Source organism: Oryctolagus cuniculus, chromosome 6 (genome assembly GCF_051225735.1).
Source record: "Oryctolagus cuniculus isolate XC-2025 breed Fujian yellow rabbit chromosome 6, ASM5122573v1, whole genome shotgun sequence".
Lineage (NCBI taxonomy): Eukaryota > Metazoa > Chordata > Mammalia > Lagomorpha > Leporidae > Oryctolagus > Oryctolagus cuniculus.
Window position 1 is genome coordinate 122,630,550 of NC_142872.1, and position 17,824 is coordinate 122,648,373.

The 17,824-nt window shown below is 44.1% G+C and overlaps 1 protein-coding gene across 3 annotated transcripts in view; it reads left to right on the forward strand.

Annotated features, from left to right (window-relative positions):
* The first annotated feature begins 704 nt into the window (after positions 1–704).
* Positions 705–17,824, forward strand: part of SDC2 (syndecan 2) — a 119,389-nt gene continuing 102,269 nt past the window's right edge. Inside the window, exon 1 of one of the 3 annotated variants that reach the window (XM_017341450.4) lies at positions 705–1,236. In XM_017341450.4, coding sequence (XP_017196939.1) covers positions 1,177–1,236 — 60 coding nt within the window. In that variant the 5' untranslated portion in view covers positions 705–1,176. Of the gene's footprint in view, positions 1,237–1,368; positions 1,786–2,634; positions 2,812–17,824 lie in introns of those variants that run through there. The other 2 variants (XM_089336351.1, XM_089336352.1) reach the window with 2 other exon arrangements.

The window sequence follows — 17,824 nt, forward strand, 5'->3', positions numbered from 1 at the left end:
TAGGAGCCCTCCTCCCCTTCCCTTGTGCGGGGGGCTAGGGAGCGATTCAGCGGTGGGAAATCCTCTCCAGAAGCGGTTGCTACATTTATTGTCTTCTCTTATACAATGCAGTCTTGGCGAACTGGTGCGGTATCAACATATCACCGCAAGGAAACTTTTTCCCCCTTGACCCTCCACAGCTGTCTCTTCCAAAAGGCGCACAAAAGCGAAATACTCGTCCGCTGGTCGTTTCTTTTCCGATCTGTCTTCAGAAAAGTGAAAGTGAAGCAACAGAAAAAGAAAACAAGAAAGAGTAGAAAAGAGCTTGGAGGAGGACAGCGGGAAAAAGAAGGCAGAGAAGGTTCAAGGCGGAGCGAGAAAACGAAGGAGCACTGGTGTAGGGGCGCGCGGACCCGGAGCAGACCCAGCGCGGGGGCCCCTGGCGCCCACTGGCGCTCGGAGCTGCCAATCGGGGTGTAATCCTGTAGGAATTTCTCCCGGGTTTATCTGGGAGTCACACTGCCGCCTCCTCTCCCCCAGTCACCCGGAGGAGCCCGGAGAAGCAGGCTCGGGAGGGAGGGAGGGAGGGAGGGGGGAGTGGGAGGAAAGGAGGAGGAGGAGGAGGAGGAGGGCTCGGGGAGGGAGGCGGCGGCGCGGGAGGAGGAGGAGGAGGAGGAGGGGCGCAGCGGCGGAGGCACTAGCCCGGCTCGGACGCGCTCCTCTCCAGATACTCCGGGAGCTGCAGCCGCGCGAGTCGCGCGCCCCCTCCGCTCTGCCTCCCACCCCAAACTTCAGCTGCAGCTGCATTTCGAGCCGTCGCATTTCATCCTTAAATCCAGAAACTGCACCGCCCCACCAGGAAGGAGTCCGCGGGGGAGTCCAAACCACAGCCGAGCCCGGAGAGCTCCAGAGAGCAGCCTCCCCGGGAGCACCAACTCCGCGTCGGGAACCAACAAGTGAGAGGGCGCCGCGCTCCCGGGGCGCAGCGCGGGCGGCGGGAGCAGGCGCCGGAGGAAGAAGCGAGCGCCCCCGAGCCCCCCGAGTGCCCCCGAGCGCGAGCCCCCGAGCTCGAGGAGCCGCGGTCGCTGCGGTGCTTCGCTCCGGATCCCTCTGCGCGGGCTGCGCGGAGCGCTGGGCAGCAGGCTTTTTTCGCCTTGGTTGAAAACAGAGGCTGGGAGCAGCCGTTCCCCGGGGAATATGCGGCGTGCGTGGATCCTGCTCACCTTGGGCTTGGTGGCCTGCGTGTCGGCAGAGTCGGTGAGTGGGCCAGGCGGGAGTCACGCTCACCGTTTCGGGGGCTCGGGGCCAGGCGAGAAGTCTGAGGCGCCCGCGGGGAATGGGGAGCGCCACCTGGGGGACCCTTCCCTCCCCGCCCCCCAGTCCTGATACTGCTCTCGGTCCCTGGGGAGCTGCTGGGGCGAATGAGCTCGCCCCGCCACCCCTTTCCGCGGGCAGCTTCCTGCCCTTCCCGCAGAAAAGCACAGCTTGCGGGGAGTTGCCCTGCGGTCCCCAGTGATGGAGCCGTGAGAATTCGCAGTTTTTACCTAACCGCGAGGGCCCCTGAAGTCACTCCCAACTTCTTCGGCTCAGGGCGTCTTGCTGCGTGGTCGGAGGGACGGAGAGGAAAGGGTGGCCCGGGACAGGAGCCCGGGCAGGGCACGCCAGGCATCGGATCCGCTCTGCGCGTCCCCCGAGACCCAGGGATGACCTGGAAACTTTGGGGTCCCTTCCTCCGCATACCATCCCCCCACGCCCGCGACGTGGAATGCAAGTTCTGGGGAGATGGGGCCCAGATTTAAGAAACCTGTGAGTATCCGGAGAGGAAAGTTTGCAAAAGTTCTTTTGTTTGACGCTGCCTGTGGCAGGGGCGAGGTAACCGACACCAGATGGAAGTGCAGTCCGCGGCCTCGCTGGAGGATGCGGGGGTGCGTCCTCCAAAATGCCTAGGCGCCGGCCGCTGAAATCCCGGTTCGCAGCGCCCCGGCCCTCGTGCAGGGGCGGAGGGCAGCCCGCGAGGCCTAGGGGGCAGGAGGACATTTTAGTCGGGTTGCACTGGCTCGCGGCCGCCAGGGCGAGGCGGGGTGCGTGTGACACTGCGCTCGGCCTCGGGTCGCCTGGCCTCGCGGGCTCAGGGGCTTCCCTCACTCCGCACTCGCTCTCTGCGGCCCCGCCTTTGCGCTCTGGGCCGGGAGGCGTCTCCAGCCGGGCGGGGCCGCCTGCGGGGCACCCGGCTTCCCTCCCCCGCCCTGGCAGTGAGAACTTGATTTCTCCTCTGGGTCGCGTTTCAGGGGCTGGAGCTTGTTTCCTTACGAAGCCTAAGGAGCGCCCTCTAATGGGAGCTGCCTCCCGGGCCTCCCCTGTGCGCCGCTGCCGCTGCCTCTACCTGGGCTCGGGGAGCTTTGGAAGGCCAGGCGGCAGCCAGTGCACCCCTCATTCGGTCAGGCAGGAAGGCTGTCACTCCCTTTTTAGTGCCCCATGTCCTCTCTCTTTGCCACCTAATAGCTTGTCTATTTCTAATGAACTGTCTTTTCCAAGACAGATTACTGTGTGTCATTTTTAGTTTTGTGAGTTGTTTTTCCCTTCCTTATTTATCTATTCACTGACTTTTGAGCCAGGCAGTTTAGGATTGGGAAACCTTTGGCGTCGAGCCACGGAAGGACATTGGTAATCAGTGCGGGAGCCCCTGTGTATGCTGGCAGGTCCCGGTAAGGACTTGGAGTTGGAGAGCAAGTAGGATAGGAAACTATCGCAATAGGGAGTGCGGCGGCTGGGAGGTAGAACCCTCTGCTTCTCAGCACTTCTGCTTGGCAAAGGATGGCTGAATCTCATGGGGTTAGTATTCTCCCAACCAGTTCTGAACTTTGACTCATTGTACACAAAGGGGAGTGGATTCTCGTGTTTATTTCAGGAAAAAAAATATTGCTCCTCTTGTTGCAAAACAGGGCAAAGGGAGAATTTCATCTAGTGCGCTTTTCAAAGGCTGCCTGCCTTCAAAGGGTTAGGAAGGGTTTGTGTGTTTCTCCGGACTTGTCCGGAGATTTGCTAGGAAGTATCACTGGCTTGGAATTGTAGAGAAAATGTGTTTCCCACTGCCGCCTGCCCCTCTGGGATATTTGCATGAATTTGACAGTACTCCCTAAGTTTTCTGGCTGAACTGTACCTGTCTCCCCGTGATAGCTTTCCTTCGAATATGTTTCTCTGAGGTTCTCATGTTTCCTAATTTGAACTCAGATCGGATGGTTTCCAAGTCAGGTGCGTCGTTGTGGAAGACACAGGTTTTCAGTATTTGAATAATGCCCCAAAAGGTGATTTTGATCTTTAAAGCACATTGACTTGGAGATCGACAGGGAAGCAGTAAGTTGGTCTTTCAGTAGAGGCTGTTTCAAGGCCCAGCGTGGCCAATAGTCCATTTGAGTTACTTTTCAGTGTCTGTGCATTTCCTGGATAATTGCATAAATGTACATGAAGTTGCAAGACTTGGTTCCTAAACATTTAGCTGTTATAGAATGTTCTTTCCAATCCTTTGCATCATAATTTGAAAACAGCAACAGTTTCTGGGGATTTAGAGGTGGACATCGTCTGATCCTAAAGCTTCTTTTTGGAAGAAAGGAGAAATGTCTGCAGTTTGTGAATTCTTGAATATTATACTTAGCTCAGGGGCACAAAGGTTCTCAGGGACTCAGGCTCAGGGCTGTGAGAAAGAACGTGTGGCCCTTCCGTTATGCATGCTGGAGACAGCAGGAAAGCCTGTTCACAGTGATCCATTCATGCTCTCTGCTGGCAGGTCTGGACTCTGCGGGAACTCTGGGCAGAGGCAAAGACAGACTGAGTGTGGCAGTAGCGATATGCTGCTGGTTTTCGATCTTTTTCTTTTTTTTTTTTTTTAACATGACTGTTTATCTTTAGAAATAATATATTGCAGACTGCTATAAACACTTAATTTGATCTGGAAATATGTTTAAGAAAAGGAAGCATTTTGAACCAGTGGAATTCTATAAACATGCTTAGATGTGTGTAAATTAAAAGAAACTGTCAAGTCATTTGGAACCATGCGTTACCTCTCAGTGTGTTATAAAAGGCAGGCTCCGGAAAGTTTACATGAGAGGGGAACATCAGATGGAAGTCATATAACCTTTTGCAGTTATTTGAAAAAATATATTTTGGCTGTGGTGGTTATGAAACAAATTACTTTTGTTAGGGAATTGTGTAGAGACAAGGGCCCTTTCTCTGTCAGCTGGATATGAGCAGGAGGGAGATGTCATTTACGAAAGAAAGATCTTAGTAGATCGGGCTGGCAGGGAAGATGTGTGTCCAGGAAGGAATTTGAGTATGCCCGTCACCTCCTGCTCCTGGGATTCGGTTTGTCTAGTTTTAATGGTGCCCACCATTCAGAAGGCAGCCTCGAGGGCTCATGTCATGTGATGATTCAAAGGGCATCTTGGAGAATCATTACTTTGAAAAGGATTTCCAAAGGTCAGCTCATTTTTCCCTGGTGGAACTTGTTCACAGGGTTCCAGAAGCCCTCGGAGATATTGGCCGGCTGCAGATGGCTCGGGGCCTCTTTGGGTTGGCAAGGCTCCTGACCCAGCCGTACAGAGCCGGACTAGCTCTGTCATTAAGATTTATAGGGAGTCCGGTCAAGCCACTGTGCTATTGGCACATCTCCTTGTCATGACCCAGTAGGTCCTATGAGGGATGCCATTCTGCTTGGGATTCTTACTAGATGGGCCTTCCTCCATTGCCAAACATAACCCAAAGATCTTACCCACCCGTGTCCGTCACTCATGCCACCACCAGCAGCACATTCCAGTGTCTCCAAATCACCAAATGCTTCCTCCAGAAGCCAACTTAGAATCTTAGAGATAAAAAAGAAGTCATGAAGAAGAGCTTTTGCTGAAAACATGCTTCTCTTGTTTTACTTTTTGGGTGAACTGTGCCAGCACCGTCATTTTATTCTAGTCCTTTGGACTTGAGTCTTGAAGAAAACCTTGACTTACTCCCCTCATTGACTTCCACATTCGTTTGCCTCCAAATCCACCTGCTCAGGATACAGCAGTCGGCAGACCAGACAGATCCCTCCTGCCTTCTTGGAACTTAGATTCTAGTGACCCAGAGAGCTGCCTCCTTCTGTTTTGTCTTTCCTGGGAACTTACAGCTTGTGTCTGTATGTCATCAGCCTTTTAGTGGCCATTTTTGGCCCAGACATTTGCCTATTTGGTTTGTCCCCTCCCACTTTGTTAATGGCCCAGAAGAGTGTGCTTGTTATCCATGTGTGGAGTGTGCCTGTGCTGAATTTCCAAGCTGTTCCCTAAGAGGGTTCCCTCTTGGTCATCCCACTTGTTCTCTCTCTGTCATGTCTCCTGGCCTTTACGGTCTGGTCACTGTCATCAACACTCCCTGGAGGTAGTCAGCTCTTCAGTGTTTTCCCTTTTAAATTGTGTCCATTAATCTGAGCTCCCTGTGACTCTTCATGACTGATCCAACCTGTTTTTTTTTTTCCTCTTCAAATAGTCAGACAGATGGATGATCAGTATAACTGGAAGTATATATATGTTATATGTAGATTTCAGGGCCTCATCATAGAGCTACATAATCAGAAGCCTGAATGACAATGGAGGATGGGGGAACAATCTGTAATTTTATAAAGCATCTCAGATGATTGTACAAGTCAGCCTCATTTGGAAGTCACTGTTCTAGAACACTCGTCACCCCTTAATTACATGCTATTCTGTATTGTTACTAGAGATCTGAGCAGTATCTGGGGTTAGAGCACATAGGTCAAGGCTTGGAAGGTGGAAAAGTTTGGGTTTCAATGGTGGTATTTTGCACTTAGTGTGTCAGAATTTGGACAAGATACTTGAAGCTCCAAGTTGCTTGAAAAAGTACACACACACACTTGTGTATACTTTGTGTGTGTGTGTGTGTGTGTGTGTGTAAATTGGACCTGAGGGTGCCTTTGCAGCCTGACTGTTGCAAGGATAAAATGAGAGAGCTGATGAATGGTGCCTGAGTACACCAGGTACTGTGTGTGTGTGTGTGTTTCCCTTTCCTCTCTAGGCCTCTGTTTCCTTGGCTATAAAAGATGTCCTTTAAGGCCTCTTTACCTCCTTGACATTCTAAGAGGTGAATTTTTTCACTGATCAAGGCTGGCACTGTCTGAGGGGAGGAACCATGGTTCCAGATCTGTGACCCCTGAGCATTGCTGAGTGCATGCAAGGAGCTGGGTTAACACCTGTTGATGCTGCAATCCTAAGTGCAGGTACTTATGGGCTTAGGCTTGCTGGGTCAGAGGGTACTCCCACTAGAAGTTCTGTTGCGGGCAGCCACTGGTGGCAGTGTGCTCTAGGATCCGAGTAGCCCTTCATGGAATTGGGAAAATTTGTTAGTTTTGACTCCTCTCAAACTCAGCCTCATCAGCATTGCAGGGAATGACGTTGATGGAAAGTCACAGCACATCAGCTGGGCACACCTGACTTCCTCCTGCTTCCTTGGGCTGGATTGAGATGCCAGGACATTGGCAGGAGAGGGTTAGCTCTGTGTCCCAGCCTGCTGGACCGCTAGAATGGGGCTGGGGGGGTTGAGAGTGAATATTGGCAGGCTGAGGACAGAGAAAAGGAGTATTTTTATTTTGTCAGGGTACAAATGCATGAAAATAAGCCATTTCAGCTTCTAGTCCTCCTATTGAAAACCCTGATCGCATTTTGACAAGTCTGTTTCTAGGGCGGCATTAGCTTTAGCAACAAGGCTAGAGAGGGTGATGGCTTCTGAACAGGAAAGGACATTGTTGAAACAGAATTGTGAATGTTTTTCTCAAGTGTCCGAAAAAAGTGGTAGGATGGGTGGAGGAGAGAAGCCTTGACATTTTTGGAGATTTTTCACTTGAATTTCACAGCAGCACAGTGCAGCCAGCTAGTATGTCTTTGGCGACAGCTTGGCCAGTTTGTAATCTGGTACTCCAAGCTATAGAAAAATACAGATGAGATGTATGTTTTCACATTCCTTTTTCTATCATTGACTCTGTTGCAGGAAAAAATGTTATAAAAATACAGTAAATGTGAAAAATGTGTAAAAATTAAGGCATTTTCATGTTTATTTTTTCTTTGTGATTATATATATTCAACACAAATAGTATTAATATCAAAGGAGTATGTACAATTAGTAGAATTTAGTCTCATGGTAAGAATGACACTTGGAATAAGGTATCCAATCATTCGACGTTTTTTAAGGTCTTCCCAAAAAAGAGTGCAACTTATTAAATATACAGAAAGTAGATGCATAACATTTTTAGTCAAGCAAAAGTCATTTTAAGTTAGACACTTTTAAGTTCATTAGACATTTTTATTTTATTTTATTTTTTGTTTTTGTCTTTACTTTTTTATTTATTTATTTAGTAAATATAAATTTCCAAAGTACAAATTTGGGACATGCTCAATCGGACTTGCCCCAAATGGTGAAGTTAGAATCGTGCCGGGGATTCCAATACAATCCCATCAAGGTGGCATGTACCAATGCCATCTCACTAGTACAAGTGATCAATTTCAGTTCACAATTGATCACACTGATAGGTCTAAGAGTCAAAGGGATCACACAAACAAGACTAGTGTCTGCTAATACTAACTGATAGAATCAAAAAGGGAGAGAACGATCCAACATGGAAAGCGGGATACACAGCAGACTCATAGAATGGCAGATGTCCTAAATAGCACTCTGGCCTCAGAATCAGCACTTAAGGCATTTGGATATGGCTGAAGAGCCCATGAGAGTATTTTAGGCATGGAAAGCCAAGACACTGGGGAAAAAAAAAGAAGAAGAAGAAGACCTAAATGAAAGATCTCTGCGAGTGAGATCCCAGTGGAAAGAACGGGCCATCAAAGAAGGAGGTACCTTTCTCTGAAGGGAGGAGAGAACTTCCACTTTAACAATGACCCTGTCAGAATAAGATTGAAGTCGGCAAACCCAAAAGGCTTCCATAGCTTTGGCAACTCATGACTAGAGCCTAGGGAGATTACTGACACCATAAACAAGAGTGTCAAATTGTTAAGTCAACAACAGGAGTCACTGTGTACTTACTTCTCATATGGGATCTGTCCTTAATGTATTGTCCAATGTGAAGTAATGCTATAACTAGTACTCAAACAGTATTTTACACTTTGTGTTTCTGTGTGGGTGCAAACTGATGAAATCTTTACTTAATATATACTGAATCGATCTTCTGTATATAAAGATAATTGAAAATGAATCTTGATGTGAATGGAATGGGAGAGGGAGTGGGAGATGGGAGGGGTGCGAGTAGGAGGGAAATTATGGGGGGGGGAGCCATTGTAATCCATAAACTGTACTTTGGAAATTTTTCTTTTTTAACTTTTATTTATTTTTTAATTTTATTTAGTAAATATAAATTTTCCGACAGGGTCATTGTCAAAGTGGAAGTTCTCTCCTCCCTTCAGAGAAAGGTACCTCCTTCTTTGATGGCCCGTTCTTTCCACTGGGATCTCACTCGCAGAGATCTTTCATTTAGGTCTTCTTCTTCTTCTTTTTTTTTCCCCAGTGTCTTGGCTTTCCATGCCTAAAATACTCTCATGGGCTCTTCAGCCATATCCAAATGCCTTAAGTGCTGATTCTGAGGCCAGAGTGCTATTTAGGACATCTGCCATTCTATGAGTCTGCTGTGTATCCCGCTTTCCATGTTGGATCGTTCTCTCCCTTTTTGATTCTATCAGTTAGTATTAGCAGACACTAGTCTTGTTTGTGTGATCCCTTTGACTCTTAGACCTATCAGTGTGATCAATTGTGAACTGAAATTGATCACTTGTACTAGTGAGATGGCATTGGTACATGCCACCTTGATGGGATTGTATTGGAATCCCCGGCACGATTCTAACTCCACCATTTGGGGCAAGTCCAATTGAGCATGTCCCAAATTGTACATCTCCTCCCTCTCATTAGACATTTTTAAGTTCTTCCCAAAAGGAGTGTAACTTATTAAATATACAGAAAGTAGAGACATAACATTTTTTAGTCAAGCAGAAGTCAGGTTTGCACACATGTAGTGAACTACCTTACCCTCTGTAGGACCTCAGTTCTTGCATATATAAAATGATGGAGTAGAAAGTTTTGCGTTTAATATTTTTTTTTTTCTGTGCTTCAGGCTGTGATTGGGGGAGTGTAATGATTAACCAAATCCATAAGTAATTGTTAAGCCCCTGCCAAATATTTCTTAAAGATTTACTTGCATTTAGTTTTGATTACGAAGAAAAATTTTATATCTTTATCAGGTATAACCTATTGTCCTAAAATAAAAAAGTTCTGATTTTATCATGAATCCAGAGATTCATTCCCACCACAGAATGGTAAGTTGTTTCTAGTAACTGATGCTAACTTCAGCTGGGTATTTGTCATGTACTAGGGTCAGATAGAGAGCTCTGATACTTGTGATGCAGTCTAGTGTTTTCCCATATTTTTTCTGACACCAACCAGCTTAGCATCAAGGCCAGCTGATGTAGCAGAAAGACTTTGATTCTACAGAGAAGACAACACGACTTACTGTTCAAATTGGAGGGCTCCTTAAAGCTTAAGTCCCATAAATCATCTTGGGCTCCTGCTGGATCTCCCTTTCCAGAATGGGGCCTTTTACCTGGTGCCTTCCTGTTGGTTCCTCTTGAGAGCTCTTGAGTTGGTCTGAATATTATGGAGATCATGAGCAAGAAGACTCTTAAGTGAGTAGGTACTGTGTAGGGTGGCCCAGAACCTGGCCTGTGGAGTTAAGACCTGCCTGGATTTCAATGCACATACTGTGTGACCCTGAATAAGTCTTTCACATCTCTCTGCACAATTTTCTCATCTGTAAGATGCAATATCCTAAAATGGATTCTGAGGATTATGTGAGAGAAAATAGGTAAAGCTTTGAGCACCATGGTGTATCCATGCTCTAGGTCATGTGTTGGTTGTAATTTCTGGTTTTCTGCCTCCCTAAAAAGTAGGTGCACAAACACACTACATGGTCTCATCCAGCCCAGGAAGTGGCTCAGGGTATGTGTGCTAGAGCCGGCTTTTTCATAGCTGCCACTTTCTTCGCCATCTTGGGGTGGACTGGCACTGTGAAGATACTGGGCATGTGTTTGTATTCAGCTCTTCTCTAGAAGAGGGTGATGTGAGGAAATATGCCATTCATTATTTCTGCCTGATGAAAGCTTCCTTACGGGGACTGGACGAAGCTGTAAGTGTTAGGGTGTGAAAAGCCCATCTTGTCTGGCAATTTTACCTCAACAAATCTATCCAAAGGAAGCAGTCACTGCTGGATAAACAGTGTTTACAAAGTGTTTATTGAAACCTTGCAACAGTTTAGAAAATGGAAATAAGCTGAATGTAAAATAATAGAGCAGTGGTTAAAGAAAAGATTCTAATTCACACATTCAGTATCACACAGCCATTCAAATATAGTTGAAGGGCATATAAGTTTAAAAATGAAATATCATACAGCCATTCAAATATATTTGAAGGATGTTTTTAACTGGGAAACATAATAGAGTAAAAGTGGGATATAGAACTATGCATTGCAAAACTTTGGTTATATGAAATATATATATACATATATATATGGAGATCATGAGCAAGAAGACTCTTAATATATATATACATACATATATATCTTTATATATATACATATATATAAAGATAATATATAAACAAACCTCCACATGTGATAGAATTTTGTAGAACTAAATACACACATACATACCTGCACACGAGTACCTAGTCAGGAGAAACTAGGTAAACGGTCAGAGATCTCTCAGTTATTCCTTACAATTGCATGTAATCTACTATTATCTCCACAACAGTTTCAATTAAAAAAAAATGGCATCAGTCCAAGATGATTTTATAAGTTACTGAGATCCTTCAAGGAACAGATCATTGTTGTTCCAGAGCTTAGGAAATGATTGATAGAAAGCTGTTTTTTAAAAAGATATATTTATTTATTTATTTATTTGAAAGGCAAAGAGAAAGAGAGCATGAGTGAGCAGGAGAGATATATCTTCTATCTACTGATTCACTGCCCAGATGGCTGCAGCAGCCAGAACTGGACCAACCCAAAGCCTGGTGGCAGGAGCTCCAATCAAGTCTCCCACATGAGTGGCAGAGACCCAAGTACTTGAAGTACTTGGGCCATTGTCTGCTGCCTTCCTAGAAGCATTAACAGGGAGTGGACTGGAAGTGGAAGAGCTGGGACTCCAACAGCCACTGTGATGGTGGGATGTGGGTGTCTCAAGCAGCAACTCACCGTGCCACATACCTGCCGCAAGGCCGTTCTTTTATGAAGTTAGCTACTCCATGTCAAAATCAGACAAGAAGAGCACAAAAAGCAAATCACAGGTTATTTTCATTTATCATAGATACCAAAAATTTAAAGAGTATTATGAAATTGAATAGAACAGCTTATAGAAAGAGTAATGATGAACCCAAGTAGGATTTGCTTCAACCTCGAAAAGCAGTGCAGTTATTAACAGTTTAAAAGGAATAATATGATCATCTCAACAGATGCAGAAAAGCATCTGATAAAAGCCTATAAAATATTAATATAAAGGTCTTTAAGTCTTGTTCAGTAAAGTTTACTATATTAAGGCTAGTGCACCTGTGCTGAAGACTCATTTCTCTCGACATGTTTAGGAACGAAAAGGCGACTGTTTACTGAGTTGTTAGGCAACAGTCTCTGGTTGCATGGGTGACAGGTGTGTGACAGCCTAGTGAAGTCTGGGTCACAACATATATAGAGTTTAATTTATATGGTGTTGAAGTTCTAGTGTTGTCAAGATTGAGTTGTATATTCCCCTGGCTTAACATAATGCAGGGGATGGTTTGAAGGTTTTGGGATTAGCTAAATTAGGGTTCAGTTTGTGGCGTTACCATTTAAAACCTCTGCAACCTTAGTAAAGTTTCTTATCATCCACAAGCAAGTTTCCTTATTGTGAAACTGGAGTTTATAATATTTTGGTTATTTTGATGATTAGCCTCAATAATGACTAAAAAACCTCTGACATAAAACCTGATCCATAGTAAGTGTTTCACACATTTTTCTTTCTTTCCAGCTTCAGGTTTTGTGATCCGGAATATGTTAAAATGTTAATGTGTGTGTGTGCATACATTTCATATTTCTCAGTTGCATTCTGATTGATGATTTGAAAGGAAATAGCATTTCACAAATTTAAAATCAGTTGATTTTTTTTTTTTTTACCAGACAGGGTGATGCTGAAATATATCCTTCCCTCTACCTCCTAGGCTTCCTGAATTAGGCTTAGGTGAAGTGTACAATGGACTTTTTTTGTACAACTTGGACATTTAGTGAAGACTTGAAAATCTATGGTAGTACTTGGGATAATTATTGCAAAATGTTTGAAGAAAGTCCATGCTGGAGCCTTAAATTTTAAACACTGATTAATCTTAAGTTTAATAATGAATTAAAATCTTAAATTACGTCCCCCTTCTAAACACATTTAGGTGAGAGTAATGTTTTTGATTGGATTTTGTTAGATTTGATTAAACTTTATAATTTTCCTGATTAGTTATTGAACCAACTTAACAGTTGATTCACAGCATTGTACAGTAGCAAGGGCAAATCCCTTGGCTGGTCTTGCAAGCTAAACAGGCTACGTGTTGCCTACTTTCAAGCAACTGTTACTTACCCTTTAATTATTTAGGGTGCTTGAAGAGGAGTTTGGCCCATATGTCACATATGAATAATATGTAAAATATGACTCCTTTTTTTGTCTGAATTTAGTTGGATATATCTGGCATTCTAAACTGATGAAAACTATAATCAAGAAATATAGGAAGAGCCCTTGTTGGGGAGAGAAGCAACTGCTTTCTAGAAAAACAAAACCAAAATCTCGTTTTGAAGTGACTTGGTTTTCATATTTTTCTCTTTTTCCCCATCTGCTCTCCAAGGTAAAATTTCTAAATAATAAAATGTCCAAAAGTACAAAGAGCAAGAATTGTTTAGAACCTGAACAGTCTGTGGGTGTTTGTATCAGGGGAGAGGAAACCTCACATTTCATCTACTCTGATTCCCCACACACTGTGAGCCTTGGGATCCCAAAGGTTGAGAGCCGGAACTTAAGTTCTGTGTTCAGAGAAGATTAACCCTAGCCGAGTAATGATACAGGTGTAAAAGTCTAGGGCTGATTCTCACTGAGTTCTTAGGGATTCTTTTTCAATCCTTCTAACAATGGATTTTAAAGCTGGGTTTGATTTTTAAAGGGAAACACTTCACATAACTAGTTAGCTGCAGATAGAACTTGCACCTAAGCCATCTGATTTATTGTTTTCTGGCTCCTGCTTCTCCTGTACTCCTCACATTATTGATTAGCACATAATATACTTACTTCTGGCATGTTTGTGATGAATAAATGAAGTTCTAAGTGGAGCATGCATTTAGCTTATATGCTCAGCATCCATGTGGTTTATGTGTTTTGTGCAAAATGAATAATTTAAGGTGATGTTGAGGTAGTTTCTCAATTTCCAACAAAAACTGTGTGCCCACTAATTTCTTTATTTGAATCTTCTGGCTAATTATGGGGAGAGTCCAGTGCACCAGATTTGGAGGACCCGGAGAGATGAGAGACTGAAATAAAGTTGATTTGTACATCTTAGGAAGATTGTGGAGACTTGTGGGCAGAAAAGGAGATAAAAGCTTCCTTGAGATAAGAATCAGGACTAGAAGCAAAATCTTCATGAATTGATACTGTGTGTTCTGGCAGCCAAAAGGCTGCTATTGTAGGTTGAGGGATAAAGAGCATTCCTTGGATTTTTATTCTTTTTTTTTTTTTTTTTTAAGATTTCTTTATTTTGAAAGTCAGAGTTATGCGGGGTGGTTGAAGGGATGGAGGTCGGGGGGTGTAGAGAGGGAGAGAATCTTCCATAGCTGGTTCATTCCCTACATGGCTGCAAAGGCCAGTGCTGCACCAGGCAGAAGCCAGGAGCCAGGAGCTTCATCTGGGTCTCCCACGTGGGTGGCAGGGGCCCAAGCACTTGGGCCGTCTGCTGCTGCTTTTCTCAGGCCATTAGCAGGGAGCTGGATTAAAAGTGGAAGAGCTTTTTACCCAATTCCTTTTGCCACAATTGGGCCTAGATTCATCTTTTCTCCCAAGAATTTCCTCTTTTTTTTCTTTATTTGAGAGGTAGAGTTACAGACAGTGAGAGGGAGAGACGAGAGAATGGTCTTCCTTCTGTTGGTTCACTTCCCAAATGGCTGCTACGGCTGGCGCTGTGCTGATCCGAAGCCAGGAGCCAGTCTCCCACACAGGTGCAGGGGTCCAAGGACTTGAGCCATCTTCAGCTGCTTTCCCAGGCCATAGCAGAGAGCTGGATTGGAAGAGGGGCAGCCAGAACCAGAACCGGCGCCCGTATGGGATGCCTACGCTGCAGGCAGAGGATTAACCTATTACGCCACTGCACCGGCCCCAAGAATTTCCTCTTGAGTACCACTTTTATAAATTTTATCATAACAAATATCTTTGAGTCAACTCAAGTTTTTTCAGAAAATGATATTCTTAAGAAAAAGATTTTATTAAAAGGCAATCGCATCGGGGCCAGCATTATGTCACCAGCTGTGATGCCAGTATCCTATATGAGTGCTGATTTAAGTCCTGGTGTCCCACTTCCATTCCAACTCCCTGCTAATACACCTGGGAAGGCAGTAGAAGATGGCTCAAGCATCTGGGCCCCTAAACCCATATGAGAAGCTCAGATGATTTTCCAGGCTCCTGGCTTTGTCCTGGCCCAGTTGTGGCCCTTATAGCCATCTCTGGGGAGTGAACCAGCATATGGAAGATTCTCTCTCTCTCTCTCTCTCTCTCTCTCTCTTCCTCACTCCCTCCCTCCCTCATTATCTTTATCTCCCGCTCTCTCTCTGTACCTCCGCCTTTCTTTCTTTCTTTTCTTTTCTTTTTTTTTTTTTTTACAGGCAGAGTGGACAGTGAGAGAGAGAGACAGAGAGAAAGGTCTTCCTTTTGCATTTGGTTCACCCTCCAATGGCCGCGGTGGCCGGCGCACTGCGCTGATCCGAAGGCAGGAGCCAGGTGCTTCTCCTGGTCTCCCATGAGGTACAGGGCCTAAGCACTTGGGCCATCCTCCACTGCACTCCCGGGCCACAGCAGAGAGCTGGCCTGGAAGAGGGGCAACCGGGACAGAATCCGGCACCCCAAACGGGACTAGAACCCTGTGTGCCGGCACCGCAAGGTGGAGGATTAGCCTAGTGAGCCGCAGCGCTGGCCTGTACCTCTGCCTTTCAAATAAATAAATATTTTTCCCAGAAACTTTTTATTTAAGGTATACAAACTTCATGCATTTCATAAATACAACTTTAGGAACATGGTGATTCTTCCCACTGTACCTTGTTCCTCCTCCCTCTCCTATTCCCATTTTTATTTTTTTACTAAGATCTATTTTCAATTAACTTTATACACATAAGATTAGCTCTTTACTAAGTAAAGAGTTCAATAAATAGTATGAAAAAAAAACTTGTTTCTCAACAGTCGAGACAAGGTGAATTCAAGGTTATCACATCTCAAAGTGTCAATTTCACTTCTATAGATTACCTTTTAGGTGCTGTACTAGTTACTAAAGATGAGGGAGAAGATATGGTGTATGTCCTTTTGGGACTGGCTTATTTCACTAAGTATGATGTTTTCCAATTTCATCCATTTTGTTGCAAGTGACAGGATTTCATTTTGTTTTTATTCCTCTGTAGTATTCCATGGTGTACATATCCCATAATTTCTTTATCCAGTCTTCAGTTTACAGGAATTTGGGTTGATTCCATATTTTAGCTATTGTGAATTGAGCTGCAATAAACACGGGGGTATAGGTTACTCTTTCCGATGCTGATTTTATTTCCCTTGGGTAAATTCCCAGGAGTGGGATGGCTGGGTCATATGGTAGGTCTATATTCAGATTTCTGGGGTATCTCCAAACTGTCTTCATAGTGGCTGTACCAGTACATTCCCACCAACAGTGGATTAGGGTACCTTTTTTCCTACAAGCTTGCTAGCATTTATTGTTTGTTGATTTCTGTATGAGAGCCATGCTAACTGGGGTGTGGTGAAATCTCAGTGTGGTTTTGATTTCAGTTTCCCTGATGGCTAGTGATCCTGAGCATTTTTTCATGTGTCTTTTGGCTATTTGGATTTCCTCTTTTGAAAAATACCTGTTTAAGTCCTTTGCCCATTTAATAACTGGGTAGTTTGCTTTCTTGTTGTTGAGTTTCTCAAGTTCTTTATATATTCTGATTTTTAATCCTTTATCAGTTGCATAGTTTACCAATAATTTATCCCATTCTGTTGGTTGCCTCTTCACTTTGCTGAGTGTTTCTTTTGCAGTGCAGAAGCGTCTCAATTTGATGTCATCCCATTGGTCAGTTTTAGCTTTGATTGCTTGTGCCTCTGGGATCTTTTCAAGAACTCTTTGCTTACGCCAATGTCTTGCAGGGTTTCCCTAATGTTCTCTAAAAATTTGATGGTATTGGATCATAGATTTAGGTCTTTAATCCATTTTGAGTGGATTTTTGTGTGAGGTGTAAGGTGGGGGTCTTGCTTCATACTTCTGCATGTGGAAATGCAGTTTTCCCAGTACTATTTGTTAAAGAAACTTTCCTTGCTCTAGGGGTTGGTTTTAGTTCCTTTATCAAAGATAAGTTGGTTGTAGATTCATGGATTGATTTCTGGAGTTTCTATTCTGTTCCACTATTCTAGCCATCTGTTTTTGTACCAGTACTAGGCTGTTTTGATTATAACTGCCCTGTAGTATGTTTTGAAATCAGTATAATGATGCCCCTGGCTTTGTTTTTGTTGTATAACATTGCTTTAGCTATTTGAGGATCTCCTGTTTTTCCATATGAATTTCAGCATCATTTTTTTATATCTGAGAAGAATGTCCTTGGTATTTTGATTGGGATGACATTGAATCTTAAATTGTTTTTGATAGTGTGGACATTTTGATGATATTGATTCACTGAATTCATGAACATTGAAGATTTTTTCCATTTTTTGTGTCTCCTGTTTCTTTAACATCTTGTAATTCTCATCATAGAGATCTTTGATGACCTTGGTTGGTAGCTATTGTGAATGGGATTAATCTTAGAAATTCTTTCTCTGCCATGATATTGTCTATGTATACAAAGGCTATTGATGTTTGTGTATTGATTTTATATCCTGCCACTTTACCAAACTCTTATGAGTTCCAATGGTCTCTTAGTGGAGTCTATTGAATCTCCTATATATAGAATCATGTCACCTGCAAATAGGGATAGTTTGACTTCCTCCTTTCCAATTTGTAGCCTTTTGATTTATTTTTCCTGCCTAATGGCTCTGGCTAAAACTTCTAGGACTGTATTGAATAGCAATGGTGAGAGAGGGCATCCTTGTCTGGTACCAGATCTCTGTGGGAATGTTTCCAGCTTTTCCCCATTCAATATGACGCTGGCCATGGGTTTGTCATAAATTGCCTGGATTGTGTTGAGGAATGTTCTTTCTGTACCCAATTTGCTTAAAGTTTTCATTATGAAGGGGTGTTGTATTTCAAAAAGTGCTTTCTCTGCAGCTCTTGAGGGAATCATATGGCTTTTGTTCTTCAATTTGTTAATATGGTGTATCACATTGATTGATTAGCAAATATTCAACCCTCCCTGCATACCCAGAGGTGTGGACTGGGTTGGCCAGGGAATCCTGTACAGTGTTCCAGCCCAATATGGGCTTGTTAAATCTCCTCTTTTTTTTTTTTTTTGTCAGAGGGGAGGTTTTATCAGCTCTGTTGGTATAGTCTCATGCTCACCTCCTCTCCTCCAAGGAGACTAATG